The sequence below is a fragment of the Prunus dulcis genome, chromosome 6 (genome assembly GCF_902201215.1).
Source record: "Prunus dulcis chromosome 6, ALMONDv2, whole genome shotgun sequence".
Classification (NCBI taxonomy): domain Eukaryota; kingdom Viridiplantae; phylum Streptophyta; class Magnoliopsida; order Rosales; family Rosaceae; genus Prunus; species Prunus dulcis.
The window spans coordinates 25,377,098-25,396,317 of record NC_047655.1 but is presented as its reverse complement, the minus strand read 5'-3'; the positions used below and the strand labels follow the sequence as shown (position 1 = coordinate 25,396,317).

The window sequence follows — 19,220 nt, the reverse complement described above, 5'->3', positions numbered from 1 at the left end:
ATAAGAAAACCGAACCAAAGCCAAGTATTACAATTTAACTCAAAGCAGACCTTCGATTGAGTATGGTCAGTATTCGATTTGTTCGCCATTAATATTCTCCCCTTATGTAAGGATATTAGACTTTTTTGTTTTAGCAATGGAGTGCAAAATGAAAATCACCCTACACTTGGATTAAAGCATGTCAAGATTACTAGCTAGCCTTGGATTTGGAACGCAATAATGGACGAACGTTGTATACTGAATCTGATGAGTCCGAGAATATTCATGCGGTTCTTGTGGAAGATGTCGCACTCCACCAGCTGGCATCCTTGAATACTGAATCTGATCCCACAATAAATACGGTGCAGCCTACACAACAGAAATGTGGTAAGAAGAAATTTGTTGTTAACGGTGTTTGCAATCCCCCTTCAAAAAAGAAAAAAATTTCTTCCGTCACTTAGTCTAGGTTGCTCTCTAAAACTTAATAGAGGAATCTTGTGGGTTAGAGCTGGTGCTAAAGAGGGGCCTAGATAGGCACAAGGCTCTACTGGTGTTACTCAGTCTGCAATCAATGATTCAATGCTTTGTTAGGTGGTGGTGAGTCCATGAAAAGAGTTGACAGGTGGAATTAGAAGAGGTATACGGCCACTTGTAGTACCAGAATGCATCCGATAAAACAAAGCTGTGTGAGGTGGTGGTTAGCCCATCCAAAGAGTTGGAAATCCTTGAACTTAGGACTAAGAATGGTAAGGTTGACGGCGGTGGTAGCTGGCCTTTGACAGCCAAAAGGTTCCATGATACTACCATTCTGGGATTGTCATGGTATGGCGTTTTCATTCTTCATAAAAATGTGCTTTTATGCTCTATAAGCCCTTTTACACTCTCCCTTTGTCTTCTCGACGGTGGTATCGATAGTTTTGTTTTTGTGCTAATATCTTTGCTTTTCCTTAATATGCTTTTTCTCTATCGATTCCTTGGGGCTTTGTCTCAGTGTCTGATTTTCTCAAGAGGGAGGAGGAAATTGATTGGGGTAGACGAAGAGTGGTGGAGGAAATCAGACACTGAAATGAAGATTGATGAGAGGGGTAGACGAAGATTGATGAGAAGTCTACAAAATTTATTATTATAATAATTATTAAATATATTAACTGAAATGAATGAAAATAAGATAATTTAAAATAAAATTAAATGAGGTGGCATGTCCAAATAAACTGTCACATTATGTGGTATGAAAATATGATAAAGGTAGCATTACTCATACTAAAATATTAATCTGCCTTTTTCTTTTGGTAACAAATCATGTTTAAGCTCAAGTCAACGAGAAATTATAAAGCGGTGCCACTCAAAATTTCTCCAGAAGCAGAGGCACACAAACATTCATTTATTCATTTGAAAGATTCCAGAAATCACAAAAGAAGTAGTCTTGGAAATTCCAATAGGGTTAAGTGACATTACAAGTGAAAATCACTAATTTATTCATCATAATTATAATTTTATTGTAATTAAGAAGCAGCATCACGATTCACATCACAGCTTCAGTCTTCCCCGCTTCTATCCATATTAATCTCGTGAAGAATGACCACAACAGCAACTATAAAGGCGTAATCAACATGAGGGTACACAGTAACTCCAAATGCATCTCTTCCAAACAAAACACTTTTAACATCATGTTTCTTGTGCATCTGCATTCACATTAATACATTATATATGTATGTTATATCATCATCATGCATCATAATGAAACTGATGGATGATATGCTAAATCTTACTTGAGCAATGATGGTGTTGTCTCCAGTGTATATGGTGCATGATCTCTCCCCCCAACTTCCTTTGACCTTGAAATCATATTGCTCTTCTTTTGTATTAGCAGCCAAGAACACATCTAATTCAGTCTTTAACTGGAAAAACGATGACTTCTTCGCAGTGAAAAGTAAATCTTTGGCCTCTGAGCTCTCTCCTCTATATACGTGCCATCTCCTATGCGCTGTCAATATCTAAATCAACCCAAATAAGAGCACTATGATCAAACTAGATCAAAGCAGAAACATGGGGTGTAATTTTTTAGTGCTTTAGAGCTGTTTTGATTTGACCTTATATGAGATCAACATGGGGGTGTAAATTGTAGTTAACAAATTTAACTTAATTACTGCGATTCACAATAACTATATCAGTACGTACACGTGTCGCCAACCCATGTAACACAAATACAGGGGGTTACCTTTTGTCGAAAAGAGAGGATCGGAGTGTCGGCGCCGTCGACCAAAACGCGGCGGTCGTGAAGGCTGAACAGGGAGCCTTTGATCTTGAACATGAGATTGCCGTTGACATCGGAGACTGTGAATGTACCTTCCTTGAGGCTCATCATCTTCTCGGTGATCACCAGATCCACTGGGTACGGTGCGTGGAACTGTGGGCTGACCACGGTCACTGGGTTCGCCAGTGGCTGAGCGCTCGGCCCAGCTGCCGGCACCGGCACCGTATACGACATGTCGTTAATTTCTCACCCACACTTGCAGAGCTTGATTGTTTTTGGGGTGTGATCACTGATCAGATAGTTTGGGTATTATTTATTGAAGGATGAGAATAGAGAAATGAGATAAGAGTTGACCGAGCTGGGCTTTGTCCGTCTGCATTGACGTGTTCACATAGTGGGAGGGAATCTTTCGGCGTGTCTGAATGCGTCTGAGAGTAAAAATTGCAATTGCCTGAAGTTGCGGAGCCCCCTTGTTCACGCATGGATGTAGTGCGTGGGGACATGTTCTCGAATAAATCCCATATCCAATAATGACATGGATGAAAGACAAATATTTCATTTCCAATTTTGTTATTTGAAAATTATTTATTTTAAATGTTATTGACTCAGTTATTTCTGTGTAAATAAGAATAATGTATTCTTTACATGTGTATGTAACAAGGGAGAAAGCAAAAAAAATAAAAGAACAAAAAGCAAGAGCTAGATGTGATTTTGAATATTTAGGTACATGATTAAAGTTCTATTATTAGGAATATTTGTTGCACCAATTACTTGTAATTACCTTATGTCGTAGAGTGAGGGTCAAAAACTTGATTTATGGAAACACAATCGTGGTGAGTTTGCTATAATCTTAATATTTGTTGTATCACTATTCTTAATAATTAATACGTGTTTATAGGCATAATCATGGTTAATTTTTTACTTTGTTTTATATAACTATGATTATATTTATAGACACGTGTCCAACGTTGAGAAAAGTTGTGAGCATATACCTTAGGTTAAAGTATGGTAAGCAAAAATACTCTCTTACGTAAATCTCATTTTATATATAAGATCATGGGAAATAAGTTTTCTAGGTTTAGTATATTAGAGGCTTTTCTGATTACTTGCAAAATTTGGAAAATTTGAGACAGAAAGAAACCAATACAAAGTAGAGAACGTGGAGAAAGATATGAACATGAGGGCAACAAAGGTTGAAAATTTAGAAGAAGATAAGATATGTGAGGAATGAGAGATTTTAGCCACAAATGTCAAATCAATATGAGTGCATGCATCATCACATTCATATGTCATTTATCAAATGAAAATTATAATCGAGCAACATATACTAAAATAAATCTTAATATTTATGAATATTTACAAAGGAAAAGGCCAAAGGGATAGCAACAAAGATGCATCGTTTCCTCATTAGAGTAACAAAGTAGATCCAAACTAATCTACTCAATCCTTGGTATTAATTTTAATTTTCATTAATCTCATCAAGAATCACAATAAGCGCGATGATGAATGCATAGTCAATGCCTGGGTACACTGTCACCATGAAATTGTCCTTTCCAAACAACACGCTTTGAACTGTCCGCTTCTTATGCATCTGCAATATTTTCCCCATAAAGATATTATATCGCAGTCAGTACCAGTACACAGTTGATGCAGTAATTAATTAATATTAATGTAGTTGATTAGACGATTAATTAAAGTAATCTTACTTGGGCAACGATGGTGGAAGAGTTCCCACCATATATGACACAAGATCGTTCAAACCAACTTCCTTTGATCCTGAAGTCAGGTGCTTTCTCGGCTATGTTATTTGCTAAGAAAATATCCAATTTGGTCTTAAATTGGAACATCGAGGACCTCTTAGCACTAAAAATCAGATCCCTTGTTTCTGTGCTATCCCCTCTAAAAACTTGCCATCTATCATGTGCACTTACGAACTGCACATAAATATACAAATGAGTACATACAAGAAAATTAGTATAAATTCTCGTAAATGTTCTCTTACTAGACTGTGTGTCAATTTATAATCAGACTACGAATTCAAACTATTATGTTTTACCAAATTCACAATCTAAAAATATTAGGCTCTTACCCTATAAACCTAAACGTTCACAAACAAGGGTTAAATAAAGTGCAAAAGCTACATAAAAACCCTATACATGGTTTTTTTCATGTGTTATGTTAACTAACAAAGTTTTACCTTCTTTCTTAGAGTGATGATGGGATAACCAGCTGTGTCAAGTAAGATCCTGTGGTCACGAAAGCTTAAATGAGCTCCCTTGACTTTAAAAATGACGTTGCCATTGATATCAGAGACCACAAAGTTGCAATCGGTTATGGTCAAAACTTTTCTAACAATTGCAAGATCTACAGGTTGGGGGCTGCAGAAGTGAGGGCTGACGATCGCAACGGCGGGATGAGCGTAGGCTATTGTCCCGGGATCAGCGTACTCTAATGATGCCGGATTAGCGTAGGCTAACGATGGTGCGCTAGCTTCTGGTTGTTTCATGGTAAGAGAAATGGCGGATACCGAGGAGCGCACCTGTATTTTGATTTGGTTAAGGATAGAAAGAACGGCAACAACGTTTGGTGAATGGTGAGATTGATCTTTTATGAAATGAGGACATGCCAAAACGTGTTTCCTGTATTGACCGTTTCCGTTTAAAACAAAGCAAGTCAAGCCAATGCGTAGAATTTGAAATTGTCGACTTTTAAACAAATACTAGTCTATATAGAGGGTTCTGGAAAGGTGGCTTGGTTTATTCCTCTCAATTTAATCCTCTTATTAAAAAATTTAGACCAATTTTTTGGTTCAAAGTTTGAAGTTTGAAGTTTATCTCATAATTTATATGAGACGAAGTCATGGCGACAAGCCTGTGCTAATTCATATTAAAATATCTGAGACTGAAATTAATTATACGTTTGGATTGTGTAGGCATGGTGAAGACAATTTTGTTTGAAAGTGTTATTATATCCCAGCAAAAAATAAAGTGTTATTTTATTTAGTAAATTGAGATTAGATCCATAAAATTCATTTTTAATCACCTACAACCATTACACCAAAAAATAAAAAAAAAAAGTGCCAACAGTTACCAAATAAAAGCTGATCATTAGGATTGAAGAATATTAGGTAAATATATATAATTGGGGGGTGTAGGTATAAAAAAATTCATTTATCCGACCTATAGGAGGTTAAGAGGGAGTATTTGAACAAATTTGATTGTAGGTCATTATTACAGGAGTACAAATACAAATGTGTAGTGAAAGGTATAATTCATTTGCATAAAATTAGGGGATGAAAAAAGGTCAGCCACCAAATAAAGATCTAGTGGCATAATTTATAAATAAATCAACTTACATGGACACATTGTCATCTAATTTAAAAACTGGATTTTACTTAAACATTGTATTATTATTGGTGGGTTATCGTCTATGATATTTGAGTTACAAAGGCCTATTTTAGCATGACCCTTTTATTCTCTCTTTTTCAAACAAAACTATGGGTTCGTTCATGGGCCGGTTAATTTTTTCCGTTGAATCGTAATCCAAACTTGCTATAGGTAATGAAATTTGAACTCAAATACATAGTGGGGAGTACATTCACTCTAACCAACTTAAGTCATATGTTTTAGTTGTGGGATATAAGTTGTTGAGGCCAAATCATTTGCCAATATACTAAATGAAGAACTACCTAATTTGCATGAAAATTAAGAAATCTGAAAGAGTAATAAACCAATATATGGAAATTAGAGAGCCAATTAACGAGGAGCATTTGTGGAGGAGAAACATGTGAACATGAGGAGCAGCAAACGTGGAGAAATATATATATGAACATGAGAAGCACATCGCACTGATCACACTAGAGTCAAATAAACTCATTATGCACCAAACTAAAGGCTGTCCTGTTTGTAACTTTCAAGTTCGTCATCATCCTCGTCAATTGCCCATCACATGGCATTAAACAAAGGAAGATTATACTGGAATTTGGCAACACAATGACATTCATTGGACACATTCGTCAAGGGTCAATGATTAATTTACATATTTCACACATTTATTCAATCTAGACACACATCAAGCATGCAATATTCTAAACCCTTTCAATAGTTGCTATAGTCATACACGCACAAAACAACAAACAAACAAAATCTTATTAAGAGGTGGTGTGAATTTTAAAAAATTGTACACATAAATTTTGAAACATAACATAATTACACAACTTCGTGATTCTTAAAACATCTTCGTACTGATACGGAAATGATAGTAATTATATTATACACAACGTTCAACATCACAAAAACAATATTATTTTTATTGTTGTAACAAAACTTCTTTAAAGAAAAAAATCCAACATGTTTACAATGCCCATCATGAGTATGAATGAATAAATTAGGCCAAAGGGACAAACATGCGTCGTTTCCTAAATAAAGTAAGAAGTGGATCTAAACTAATCAATTCATGATCCTAATCCTTGATACATTAAGTTGGAACAGTAGGAATACTAGCAGTGTTAATCTCATCAAGAATGACAATAAGCGCGACGATGAATGCATAATCAATCCCAGGATACACTGTCACCATGAAATGGTCCTTTCCAAGCAACTCACTTTTAACTGTGCGCTTCTTATGCATCTGCAATGTTTTCCCACAACATATTACATCCCAATCAGTCAGTACGCAGTAAATATGCTAGAAGTAATAAATGTTAATGTAGTTGATCATGATTCATAAACTTAATTAAAGTAATCTTACTTGGGCAACAATGGTGGAGTCGTCCCCAGCATATACGACGCAGGATTTTTCAGACCAACTTCCTTTGACCTTGAAGTCAGGTACCTTCTCTGTTTTGTTATGTGCTAAGAAAACATCTAATTTGGTGTAAAATTGGACCATTGAAGATCTCTTAGTACTAAAAATCAGATCCCTGGATTTTGTGCTTTTCCCCCTAAAAACTTGCCATCTCTCATGCGCAGACATCAACTACACAAAAAGATACGAATAAGTCAGTTAACTACAACTGAAATACGTAGTATAAACTACGATAAATATTATCTGACTTGACAGTGTGACAACTTATATTGTTGTCAAACTACGAATTTGGATGGCCACAAACAAGCAGCTGGCTTAAAGTGCAAAAGCTACATAAATAGATACCATGGTGCTGTGGTGATTAACAAGGTTTTACCTTCTGTCTTAGAGTGAGAATGGGATAACCAGCCGTGTCAAGTAAATGATCTCCTTTGACTTTCAAAATGATGTTGCCATTGACATCAGTGACTACAAAGCTGCCATGGGTTATGGTTAGAAGTTTTCTAACAATTGCAATATCCATGGGGTAGGGGCTGCAGAAGTGAGGGCTGACAACCGCAACAGCGGGATGAGCATATGCTACTGATGGTGCGCTAGCTTCTGGTTGTGTCATGGTATGAAATATGTCGCCGATGAGCACCTGTATTTTGATTTAGGTTTGGGAAAGAAAGACAATAGTGTTTGGTGAATGGTGAATGGTGAGAGTGCGTATGCTTTTATGGGGAATAATCAGTTTACTTTGGGTCCAAGCCAAAACGTGTTTCGTACATTGACTGTTTTCATTTACAACAAAGCAAGTCCAACCAATACGTAGACTTTTAAAGCAGCATTCTAAATCTAAAGGGGTCTTAAATGAAGGCTTGGTTTATTTGCCGTAGAGCTGCAACCCATAATTCAGGCCATGGGTCTTTTCATCAAACAAAAACATTAAGAATGACATGTCGTTCCATGATGTACGACCCTAATGTTTGACTTGGCTTCTATTAATTAATCAATATTCTTTGTAGCATATGATTCCGGAAACAGAGCACGTCAAGGTCCCATTATATGAACATTTGGGCCCAAAATGTGTCACCTTCCCTTGACACCTGCTCATCTATATTCGTTCGTAGACCCCTAAGCTCATTGGCAGTGGAAGGTATATATCCGACTAAATATATTAACACATTTTATAATACAGAGGACGTTGATCCAGAGGATGGGTGGTTCGAAGATGATAATAGGCCCGACAAGGACATCATTAGGTGAGCTTTTAAATTTGAAACTAAGATCAGTTTATTTATAACTTAATTTCACCTGATTAGAATTTATATATTAATTAATGTAGAAAATAAAAAATAAAAAAAAACCATCTAGAATTGAGGTTATCTTCATGTGCAACCATTGTTATCCTTACTCGCTTCAAGAATTGATTAGGGCATTAAAATACAGAATTATGGGTTAGTTCATGAGTGAGGGTGAAAAAAGCTTGTAAACTCTCTCAACAATTCAGCTTGAAATTTATGTTGTATTAGAGCGTCTACAATAATGCTCCTTATTTTTTAGTTAAAATTTAGCTAAAAACACTAGAAAGCTATTTTAGGAGCTCCTTGAAAATTCCAACTCCAACCATGCTCCCTAGTTTAGGAAATCATAAATGATTTATTTCTTTTTTTAATTTAGCATAAATCCTCCCTCTTCATATAAAAAAAAAAAAAGTAAGCATTAAATAAATGAACACTTAAAATAGCATTAAAGTAAAGCATCATTTAATTATAAGGAGCCATTATGAGTCATTTGTCTCTCTTCAGATTTAGGAGCTCCTAGAGGTCTTCCTATTTTAGGAGTTAGATAGGGAGCATGGATGAAGGAGTTAGATAGGGAGCATGGATGAAGGTGGATTTAGGAGCTCCTAGAGCTCCTAGAGGTCTTCCTATTTTAGAAATTTTATCTAAGGAGATGGTTTAAGAAGTCCAATCCAAAGAGGAACTCGGGGAGAGGAAGAAAGAAAAAAGAAGAGGAGTAGATATCCCATTTGAAGGGTTGAAATCATCCCAGTCAAAAATAGAATTCCGTAACCAATTCGCATTGATGGACTCCGTAATGGAGAAGCTCCATATATAAATATATAGGGTATTGTAAGAAAGATATTCCTAATATATAGTTAGTACAATGAATATTGGTGGGCTTCAAAAGATGCTCCAATATGAAGTTCGAACAAACACCCGCAATCCTAACGATCCTGCTCACAGAAATAAAAAAACATTTTATGCAAAGAACACCCATGAAGAGCATCGTTAACATGAGATAGATCATTGTATTATATTTTGACTCAAAATTCTAACATTGACCACAACCACTATTGGTGTACAGAAAAGAAGCCAGAGTGCCCCTCTATGATAAATCAAGCCTTCCATATATTTCCAATCGTGAAACCGAATATACCCAAATTGTGATAGACATTACATGGACAGCCCTTGACCACACGACCCAAGTTCTTAATCATAAATTTTTTACCTCAAATCGTTAAAAGTCTGTAGCAAAAGAAACCTTAATTGCTTTCAAGCAGCAAATGGTCAACTAGTGATGCCTGTGTTAAACAATGCAATACCATTTGGCATACTTTTTTTTTCCTTTTTTAAAAAACAAAATTATTCAATAAAGAATAAAACACCAACAATGTACGAGAGTTGGCCAAGGAGGCCACCACACAAACAGAAAGGTAAAACTCTACACTACAAAGCTACGGCTTTCCAATCTAGATGGACGAGCTGAAAACTAATCTCCCTAAACTCTGCTGAAACAGAAGCCCAAAGTGAGGCCCAGACTCTTAGTGAAAGGGTGGAATTTATGGGAGAGGGCTTAAGTCGGAGGATGGGTGGGATGTGCAGGGGCATGGTGAAGACGCCATAAGTTTTAGAATAATGCTATTTTTACCGCATTTGTATATTACATTTTTATATTATTTTATGTGGTAACTGAAGTGGACAGCCATACCAATTAAAATTATTTAATATTTCTTTTCTTTTATGATTTATTCTAGTATTTGTTTTTCTAATTGTCTTAATTAAAATATACCTAATTAATTTAATTGATGTGGTATATAATATGGAACTGTCACATCATATAGTATAGAAATATAAAATAAAAATATGATAAGTGTAGCATTACTCTAAATTTTATGATACATTTTAGAAAAATCATGGGCCGAGCTCATTTGCCGTAGAACGAGAGATTTTGTTTTTTCTTTTTTTAGCAGGACGAGAGATTTGTTTGACATGGCTTTTATTGTCTGCTCCCACCATTTTCATTCGCTTCCAAGCTGAAGGAATTAAAAAATTGCGGAAATGGGAAGAGCCCCATGAGACCTTGAATTGAAACAAGTAGATGATCCGCAATAATCTGAATTTCGAATTTTTCAAAAATGGTGAGAGCCTCTGCTCTAAAACCCAGCAGCAAATTTTTCCTGAGAAAACACAGGAAGTGGCCAGTCTCACCCCACAACACCAAATGGCACCAAACCTTCAATCAAAACCAGGCCTTTCAAAGCCTCAAAAAATCATCACCGCCTCAAAACCAACCCCAACATCTTCTCTCCACACTCATTTACTCCTTCAACAGCTACAACTGTGAACCAAACCCTGAAGCGTACAACTTTGTCATCAAAACCCTGACCAAAACCTCCCAATTCAACGACATCGCTTCAGTTCTTGACCGCCTTGAATTCGTCGAGAAATTCAACACACCCGAATACATTTTCGCCCATCTCATTAGTTTTTATGGCCAAGTTAAGAGAACCCAGGACGCCATTGATCTTTTTTACAGGATTCCAAAGCTCAGGTGCGTCCCTTCTGCTCACTCGCTCAACTCCTTGCTGTATGTGCTTTGTGGGTCTAGGGAAGGTCTTAAAATGGTGCCTGAGATTTTGCTGAGGAGCCATATTATGAGCATCCGGCTCGAAGAATCGAGTTTTCAGATTTTAGTCAATTCTCTGTGTGGAATTGGGAAGGTTGGATATGCTATTGAGATAATGAATTGTATGATCAGTTATGGGTATGGTTTGAATGTAAAGATGTGCTCTTTGATATTGTCATCACTTTGTGAACAAAAAGATTCATCTGGTTTTGAGGTGCTGGGTTTTGTAGAAGAAATGAAGAAACTTGGGTTTTGTCCTGGTATGATGGACTATTCAAATGTGATTAGGTATATGGTGAAACAGGGGAGGGGTTTGGATGCTTTGAATGTTTTGGTTAAGATGAAAGTGGAGGGAATTAAGCCTGACATTGTTTGCTATACCATGGTCTTACATGGTGTCATTGCAGAAGGGGATTACAAGAACGCCGATGAGCTGTTTGATGAATTGCTTCTGTTGGGTTTGGTTCCTGATGTTTATACTTACAATGTGTATGTAAATGGATTGTGTAAGCAAAATAAGGTGAAAGATGGATTAAAGATGATTTCTTCCATGGAAGAGTTGGGGTGCAAGCCTAATTTGATTACTTATAACATTTTATTGAAGGGTTTATGCAATACTGGTGAGCTTAGTAGGGCCAGAGAGCTTGTGAGTGAGATGACATTAAAGGGTATTGGGGTTAACTTGCAGACACATAGGATTATGCTGGATGGTCTGTTTGGCCAAGGAGATATTGATGAAGCTTGCATCTTTATGGACGAAATGTTAGATAAGTTTCTCTGTCGTTTTTGTTCCAACTTTGATGAGGTTATTTATGGGTTGTGCCGAAAGGGTTTGGTTTGTAAAGCAATGGACTTGCTGAAGAAAATGGTTGATAAGAATGTTGCGCCCGGAGCAAAGGCTTGGGAAGCACTACTTCTTAGCTCAGGATCTGAACCCGGTTTTGCTGAGACTACCTGGACTGATTTGGTGAACCCAAGTTAAGCTGCTGAAGCATTGACTTGCATGTAGCATTTGTTACATTGTGATGTACAGAATCAACAGCTACAGTTGATTGACTTTACCTACCACAATGCAAAGCTGAAGCAGAAATTGCTGCATCCATGTGCATCAGATTCGTTTTCGTCTAGTCTTTTGTTGAAGAGAGGCAATTTATTTTGACTCAGCATACTGTACTTGTGCCGGCCATTTGTCCGTTTGTTCGTCCTATTATGTTTGGCAGAAAATTGTATGTACCAACCTAGTATCTTTTGTCTTACTTGCTATGCTGATGCTCGTGATCCCTTCTTGTTGGCATTTTCTTTACCAGAACCACTGCTTCAAATTCAATAGCTTCGCTTGAACATATTAGTTGATGAAAATTTCACCAAAAAACAACAATTTCATTGTCTGTTGCGTTCGATACAGTTGAAAGGAGCATGTGGTCTTAAGCTCTTCAGAATTAGCTATACAGTAAATTGTGTTCCAATTTGTATTTTTTGATCCAGAGCTTGAACTGCTGGACAGCATGCTCTGTGTTGCACGTTTCTAAGACAGACCAACTATAAAAAAACATAAACTAAGAACACACAGTTATATGAGTATTGATTTATCATAAAGTGGTACTTCTTGTTCTTAAAGCCCAAGTGATTTTTAGTAGTGTTTATTATGTGCCTGTAATAAGTTATAGATAAGGAGTTCCCCGCCATTGTTGACAATTGCTCATATGGAAGCAAACCACCTATTTGCTTTCAACTCAATGTGAGGTTTGAAGTCAAGATATTGAAAACTGTTGAGAGAAAAAGAAAAGTGCGCTATTGATTTGCCCACTTCTCTCTATCCTAATCTTGTGTGGGCAAAATAGCACTATTTACCGAAAAAGTTAAAACCAACAAATAATAAAAAGAAACGAATTTGCTGGCTTTACACTTTTCCTGTGAAATCATTGAGGCATCCAAAGATCGCTGTTTGTATCCTTTTCAAAACATTAAAGTTTTGTCCGTGTGAAAAGGGCTGCTCCTTTGCAAGGGATAGCAAAATTTTCTACATTCACTCTCATAAACTAATAAATCTGAAGTTAATCAGCTATTAAGCTCGCTGAAAAGCTCATTAAGAAAGAGTTACCAATAATCCATGACATAAAAAATTACAAAAGTATCTTCCATAAATTAAGTTGCTTTTGCAAGTTAAAAGTTTACATCTGCCCTGTCCGAACAGTAGGCTCTTGATTATGGTGGAAGATTAAAGAGAAGTCAATTACGCAATTGGATAATTAATCGGATAAGAAACAGATTAAAGATCTGTGGATGTACATGAGTTGCTTATCGTTGTCCTTCAGACGTGGATGAGAAGGAAGTGTCAGCAAGGAGGGAAAAGAGAGATTTTTTATGTCTCCTTGGTGGTGGTCGTACCAAGTTGCCAATTCAATGTAAATGACCTTAGCATTCACCCATAACTCTTCTCACAAAACCATGCAGCATCTGCAGAAGCATCTCTTTGTTTTCTGACAACAAGAACAATATGAAGGTTCCCAGATTTTTATTTCTATTTTTTAAGAAAAGAAGAAAAATATTACAGAAAACAAGTAGAGGAAAAGGTAAAGTTAGATTAGTGAGAGCTGAGAAGGGTTAAAAGTATTAGTAGTCACACAGTTAATGTTGGTGAACTATCATTGTTATATAAATGATGTTCATAGCAATTATAGTGAGACCTTGGAAGGGTTGCTTTCTTTTCAAAAGCATTATGTATTTCCACAATAGGAAAGCTAAGTTCCTCATACTGGGGGGACAGATGAAAACTTAAAAAGCAGTTTCCCCTTTCGTCTATGCAACTTTGAACGACTTACAGAAAAAGGAGATTAAAAAAGAGAGAGATCATGCTTATAGAATAAAGAGTACACAATACAATGAGATTAATTACTGCATCATGGTTGAAATTTAAGATTCTTTAGTGTTAGAACTTAAATATATAACAAGTCGCTAATCCTTCAAAAAAAGAAAGAAAGATGCTGATCTTATGATCATAAGATAATGGTTATCTGCCATGAATTTTGTTGAAAAAGTATTGTGGCTCTATTTCAAAAGCTACGAATTCTGCAAAAACACATTGACTTTGCTTGATCTTTCTCCTTAACAATTAATCATCTTAGGGCCCGTTTGATAACCATTTCAATTTTAGTTTTTAGGGAGAATGGAAGTGAGAATGAGAGCGAAGGTGAAATTGAGAGGGAAGATGAGAGGGGAGGATAGGAGGAATGAGTAACAAAAGTGAAAACAAAAACTAAAAACTGAAATCTATTTGAAATTGTTTTCACTTTCAAGTTTTTGCTTCTCTTTTGTTACTCTCCCTTCCCATTCTTCCCTCTCATCCACACTCCCATTCTCACTCTCATTTTCCTCTATACTCTAGCACAAAAAATGAAAACTTAAAAACTAAAATTGATGAACCCATAGTATTTTAATTTCTCTATCCCCATGTGTTGAATGAAATCCCATTTTATTAAAATAGGAAAATATCAAGGCTGCAGCTATATTTATCTACTCAAACTAATGCTCAGAAAACAATTATGAATCATGACCTACCTGAGCTGGAGCAAACTCCCAGCATTTTGATCTGAACAAAATTCAATTTATCTGCATGGTTCTGATCTATAAGCAATCTTCTTGGTATATTTTTCCAGAGGTAACAAATAAGGTGTAGTGGTCATGATGGGGAAGAGGGGCACATGAATAACTAACTCATCACTGGATATGAGATATAGAAAGAAAAGCTTTCAGAGACTTGATTGATAGGCAGGTGAACTATTGAAAGTAATAATATATCTCTGTATATGCGCATGAGTTAGAAATGCACGTGCCCTGCTTCTCCATCTTGCTCAACACACACCTTCAGTTTTCATATATGCCATAGCTAAGACTGTAGGAGCTAGAGCTCTACTCTCCTCACAAGAAGCTTAAACTAGAGAGAGAGAGAGAGAGAGAGAGAGAGAGAGAGAGAGAGAGAGGTAGAACAATGGTATACTGAGGAGAATGTGAGAAAGGGATCTTAAAACGGTGAGTTTGAGACACTCATCTGCACTTCCCAGTCCTGCTAGGCCACTCATTTATAACAAAACAGGCAAGTGAGTTGTGTTAAAGGTGGGCATGGAGAAATAAATTTAAAATTTTATTTTAAAATAGAAGATTATAAATAAATAAAAAATAAAAAAACAGTGCTCCTGCAAGCTAGGTTTTAGTTGGGTGTGGACCCGATGATGAGTTTGGAGTCCAAACAAATTGTGACACCTGCAACAACAGGAGGACCACCCCCACTATATATCATGATCACTTAACCAATATCAGATACTACAATTTTAGTGTCGCATTAACAATTTGTCTAAATTATATTTATATGCTGATTATACCCACCTGAACTGTATTTATCACCGGTGCATTTCCTTGGCAGTACCCGGTACTGTAACTTTTCCTTTTTGCCCTGTGACAAATTTCTTAATGGGATGATCCCTACTGTCCATAAAACCTTCCATAATATTTATTTTTGTTTAATTAAAGAAAGATTTTGGAGTGTGTTTCTGTATCTCAACTAGCTAAAATAAATATATATCAGAGAAAAGCCCAAGTAAGAAAGTGTGTTTCTGTATCTCAACTAGCTCACTTCAGTCTTAATTGAATGAAACGGATGTCCAATTAGAAGAGAAACTATTATATTATTTTGAACATCATGCATGTAGATATATATTGGCTGGTTGCATTAATAACAGCAAATCTGCCTGCCACACTGGTAAGGTTATTACACCATACCAGATCCATGAACAGTAGTTGTTGTTGCTGCACAATGTGTTGCATGTCACAGGGATAGCGTTGTTCTACTATTTTCAACCAATTACATTCCGTCATGCATAGTAACAATTCTACATGACATAACGTTATTGGATAAAAATAGCAAAACAGTGTTATCTCCCTTGTGTTGAGTTCAAGCTTCAAGCTTGGCCGTAGAGAAGCTGCAGTGAGTGCACACATATCACATGCATCTTGCCTTTCATTCAACAACCACAGACAGGTCCACATCTGTCCCAATCTTGTATAGTCTTAATCAACTCCTCCAACTTCCAACAAAAGCTCTCTGATTAATTGTTCATCTGCTAATTAATTAGTTAGTTAATTGAAGTACTGAAAATTAATTAGTGCTTAAATCCAGGAAGAATATTATGGAATTAGATAGAGGCATAGATAGTGAGAAATGGACTTGAAATGTTACCATCCTCAGACCTACACCTACCCTACCATGGCCTTCACGAGGTGATTTGCAACAGCTAGTGTTGTTTTATTTTCAAGTCCATCTCCCTGGCAGCTTGCTGCTTGCCACAGAACATGCGTGTGTCTTATTCGTCTTCAACATCAATATTTGTATCTGTCTCAAATTCTGAGACAAATTCGCTTCCAATAGAACCAATACAAGATGCAGAACATGAAGATGGTATGATCAGTATCCTCTGCTCAATCTGAATGTCCCATTTTATTTATGAAAATCTGAAGGACCCTTTTCATTTCTTTCTTGCTGTCAAAGTAGGTCGAGATTAATGTATAAAAACTTCATGATTGCACTTATTGTCGATTTTACTAGACCCACTTCAACTTCCCATCAAGTTTGCTCCCAAGTCTCTTTCCAAGTGCACTTCCCTATGCTAAGTAAGCTAGATGCTTCTCAAGTCTTAAAACAGACGGACAGATAATTAATAGTTTTCTTCTTTTTTTCTGGGATTAAGCTACAAAATAATCCTTGGCTTAATAACTTCAAACCCTCCACACTGTTACAAAACCAGGCACTGCACTGCCCCATCTGCAGCTTTCTTTTTTTTCCCCTTTGTTTTCTGCTTAATTACGATACTCTTGCCATAACGTGGACCATATGTGTGGGGGTAAGGATTATGACTCTGCGAGAGAGAGAGAGATTCGTGAGTAGACATCCATGTTCACTTCACAGATTGTGGAAATCTTGAGCAACCTATAAGAAAACGAACAAAACTAATACCCAATCTGTATACCAAAGCATGGTCCAAGTAAAAAGGCAATGCCTAAATAGGTATACAAAACTTATTCACATTTCTCTGCTTTTCATTGCTAGCTAGCTAGCACCCAAATAATTTTTTGGTTTTACATAATTTTTTTGGGTGAGATTTCTTGTAGACCGTGATCAAGGAAAAGAGAAAAGTGGAAAAGAATTGATGAAGATGGGCTAGCACAATGTACCATATCAAGTTTGAAAACAGATTGCGAAACGCACATACATGATTGTTAGTCTTCGATGTATTTGTATAATGTATTTCACAAAGCTGTTTAAACCAAACATGGTAAGACATGTAGCAAGTGAATGTGCGTCAGCCTGCATGCAAACATTGAAAATACTGTTATGTATAACAAATGCTGGTGAATGTTGGCATTATATTAATTGATCACATTGTTATGCTTAACAAAAATGATTAATTAAGCATATTGTTATTGGTCTAACCATATAGCAATTACTTTATCGATGGATGATAGTTGGTTGCTTAACAGTATTCTGGATCTTTTGAATCAAAACAACAAGTTCATAATATTTTTGGATCTTATCAACACAAAAAAAATATGAATAAACAAATGTTGGATGCGTCCCATTGACCTGGCATTCCACTCCACTTAAGTATTGATAGAGATGTGAGTACTAGAGACAAATCTAAACAAATAAAAATAAGATTTAAAGAAATGGAAAAGGCTGAGGTGGTAAGATACATTTTGGAATGTCTTTTGGGAATTAGGGATTATAAAATCTTAGAGATGTCAATTCTGTAAGCTATACTTGACATCACATGCCAAAAGAAATATTAATTTATGATTAACAAGTGTAAATTAAGTTTTTGAGTTAGTGGTTAGTGAGGTGGTTCTCAGCGAAAGGTAGGAGACAAGTATGGAAGTAGGTAAAGGCTGCCATTTCACACTAGTCATGTAATGGATATATCACTTAAAACCAATGGCACACTATCCCTTACAGTGGACAAAAATTAATATTAATTCTTTGTTTTACTTAATCAAAAAATATTGGAGGTTAATAAACATAGTTCGTTATATATATATATATATATATACACACATCTAGAAGATGTACTTAATATTTATTTCTTTACAACTATTATTTATATTTAAAATCATGTCATTTACTTACATATACTCCAAATTAGAGTTCCATTGCCTACTTGTTTAAATTTTCATTTACCAACTGGTTAATTAAAAATTAGTGTCTCTTTGTCAGTGTGAATTGGTTGAGTTGCTAAGAATCGTTCTCTTTTCTATCAAGGTCTAGGTTTGAGTCCTACTACCGACAATCCCTCTTAGTAGATAATTTGTAAAAACTAAAAAAGAGGTTAAGACCCCCTCTATAAGTCCTCAAAAAGGCCTTAGTATGTATGCCCTGGCCCTGAAATGGGTAGCCTCCCTTCCCCTAAACGTTTTTTAACCAAAAAATAATTAGTGTCTCTTTAGTACTTTCTTATATTTATATGTTTTAGTGTGTGCATAATTATTTGTCTTTGTCTCACAACTTGGCCAGTCAACATTCAACAGGTGATGGAGCATCATAATAATCGAAGATTTAGGGTTAGTTTGGCATTGTTGTGCTGTGAAAATAATCGATGTTAGATTTACCGTGAGAGAAATCAACTGTAAGATAAAGCAGTTTGGCGTTTGGTAAACTTTTTGTTAAAAGTGTTGTTGGTACTAATTCCTGCATAATCAGAAAATAATTCCTGCATAGTCATTAAACTTAGTGCCTCTTCGAAACTGATTCCCGCTTAATCAGAAAATGAAAGCACATCATCAACTGCTTTCCCTTATAGTTTTCTCTCACAACAATTTTTAACAATAAGTGATTTTCTCATAGTTTACCAAACGGGTTGTGCTTTCTAAATTTTTTTAAAAATCACTTATCTCCTAAAATAAGCAATGCCAAAATTTTAAAAAAATCACTTATCACTTATAAACTTTCATCTATTGTTTTTCTTTTTGAGATGTAGTAAATTTTTATTTAAAATTGTCAAAGTTATAAACTCAAGTGAACAAACTCATTATTTTGAAACTAATTCAAGAAGCTAACTTGATTATGCACACAAAATATGTCTTGGACCAAAAGAAGATATTAAAAATTGTCTTGGTCGTGTGGCAATTTTTACCATGAGTTAGTTATATACTACCAAAAATATGTACACAAAGAACACACCCCTAATTAATATGTTGTTAAATGATTAAGAATTATCCTTGCGCCAAAAGAAGATATTAAAAA

At 35.8% G+C, this 19,220-nt stretch overlaps 4 protein-coding genes and 1 long non-coding RNA gene across 5 annotated transcripts; 1 reads left to right on the top strand and 4 right to left on the bottom strand.

Annotated features, from left to right (window-relative positions):
• Positions 1 to 1,327: 1,327 nt before the first annotated feature.
• Positions 1,328 to 2,619, bottom strand: LOC117631326 (protein LURP-one-related 15-like). The gene is made up of 3 exons (XM_034364410.1): positions 2,198 to 2,619; positions 1,749 to 1,973; positions 1,328 to 1,661 (listed from the first exon to the last, which is right to left on the bottom strand). The coding sequence occupies exons 1-3, from the start codon at positions 2,465 to 2,467 to the stop codon at positions 1,515 to 1,517; spliced, it is 642 nt and encodes a 213-aa protein (XP_034220301.1). The 5' UTR covers positions 2,468 to 2,619; the 3' UTR covers positions 1,328 to 1,514.
• Positions 2,620 to 3,546: 927 nt separating this feature from the next.
• LOC117632086 (protein LURP-one-related 10-like) lies at positions 3,547 to 4,835 on the bottom strand. Its single transcript, XM_034365478.1, has 3 exons — positions 4,431 to 4,835; positions 3,940 to 4,167; positions 3,547 to 3,824 (listed from the first exon to the last, which is right to left on the bottom strand). The coding sequence occupies exons 1-3, from the start codon at positions 4,737 to 4,739 to the stop codon at positions 3,693 to 3,695; spliced, it is 669 nt and encodes a 222-aa protein (XP_034221369.1). The 5' UTR covers positions 4,740 to 4,835; the 3' UTR covers positions 3,547 to 3,692.
• Positions 4,836 to 6,552: 1,717 nt separating this feature from the next.
• LOC117632149 (protein LURP-one-related 15-like) lies at positions 6,553 to 7,716 on the bottom strand. The gene is made up of 3 exons (XM_034365568.1): positions 7,416 to 7,716; positions 6,983 to 7,210; positions 6,553 to 6,862 (listed from the first exon to the last, which is right to left on the bottom strand). Exons 1-3 carry the CDS (start codon positions 7,650 to 7,652, stop codon positions 6,710 to 6,712), a joined length of 618 nt encoding a protein of 205 aa, XP_034221459.1. The 5' UTR covers positions 7,653 to 7,716; the 3' UTR covers positions 6,553 to 6,709.
• Positions 7,717 to 10,262: 2,546 nt separating this feature from the next.
• On the top strand, positions 10,263 to 12,292 carry LOC117631567 (pentatricopeptide repeat-containing protein At2g38420, mitochondrial). The gene has a single exon (XM_034364797.1). The coding sequence runs from the start codon at positions 10,443 to 10,445 to the stop codon at positions 11,913 to 11,915; it is 1,473 nt and encodes a 490-aa protein (XP_034220688.1). The 5' UTR covers positions 10,263 to 10,442; the 3' UTR covers positions 11,916 to 12,292.
• Positions 12,293 to 13,049: 757 nt separating this feature from the next.
• LOC117631929 lies at positions 13,050 to 15,002 on the bottom strand. Its single transcript, XR_004586407.1, has 2 exons — positions 14,492 to 15,002; positions 13,050 to 13,413 (listed from the first exon to the last, which is right to left on the bottom strand). It is a non-coding gene; the product is annotated as an uncharacterized LOC117631929 (long non-coding RNA).
• Positions 15,003 to 19,220: the final 4,218 nt, after the last annotated feature.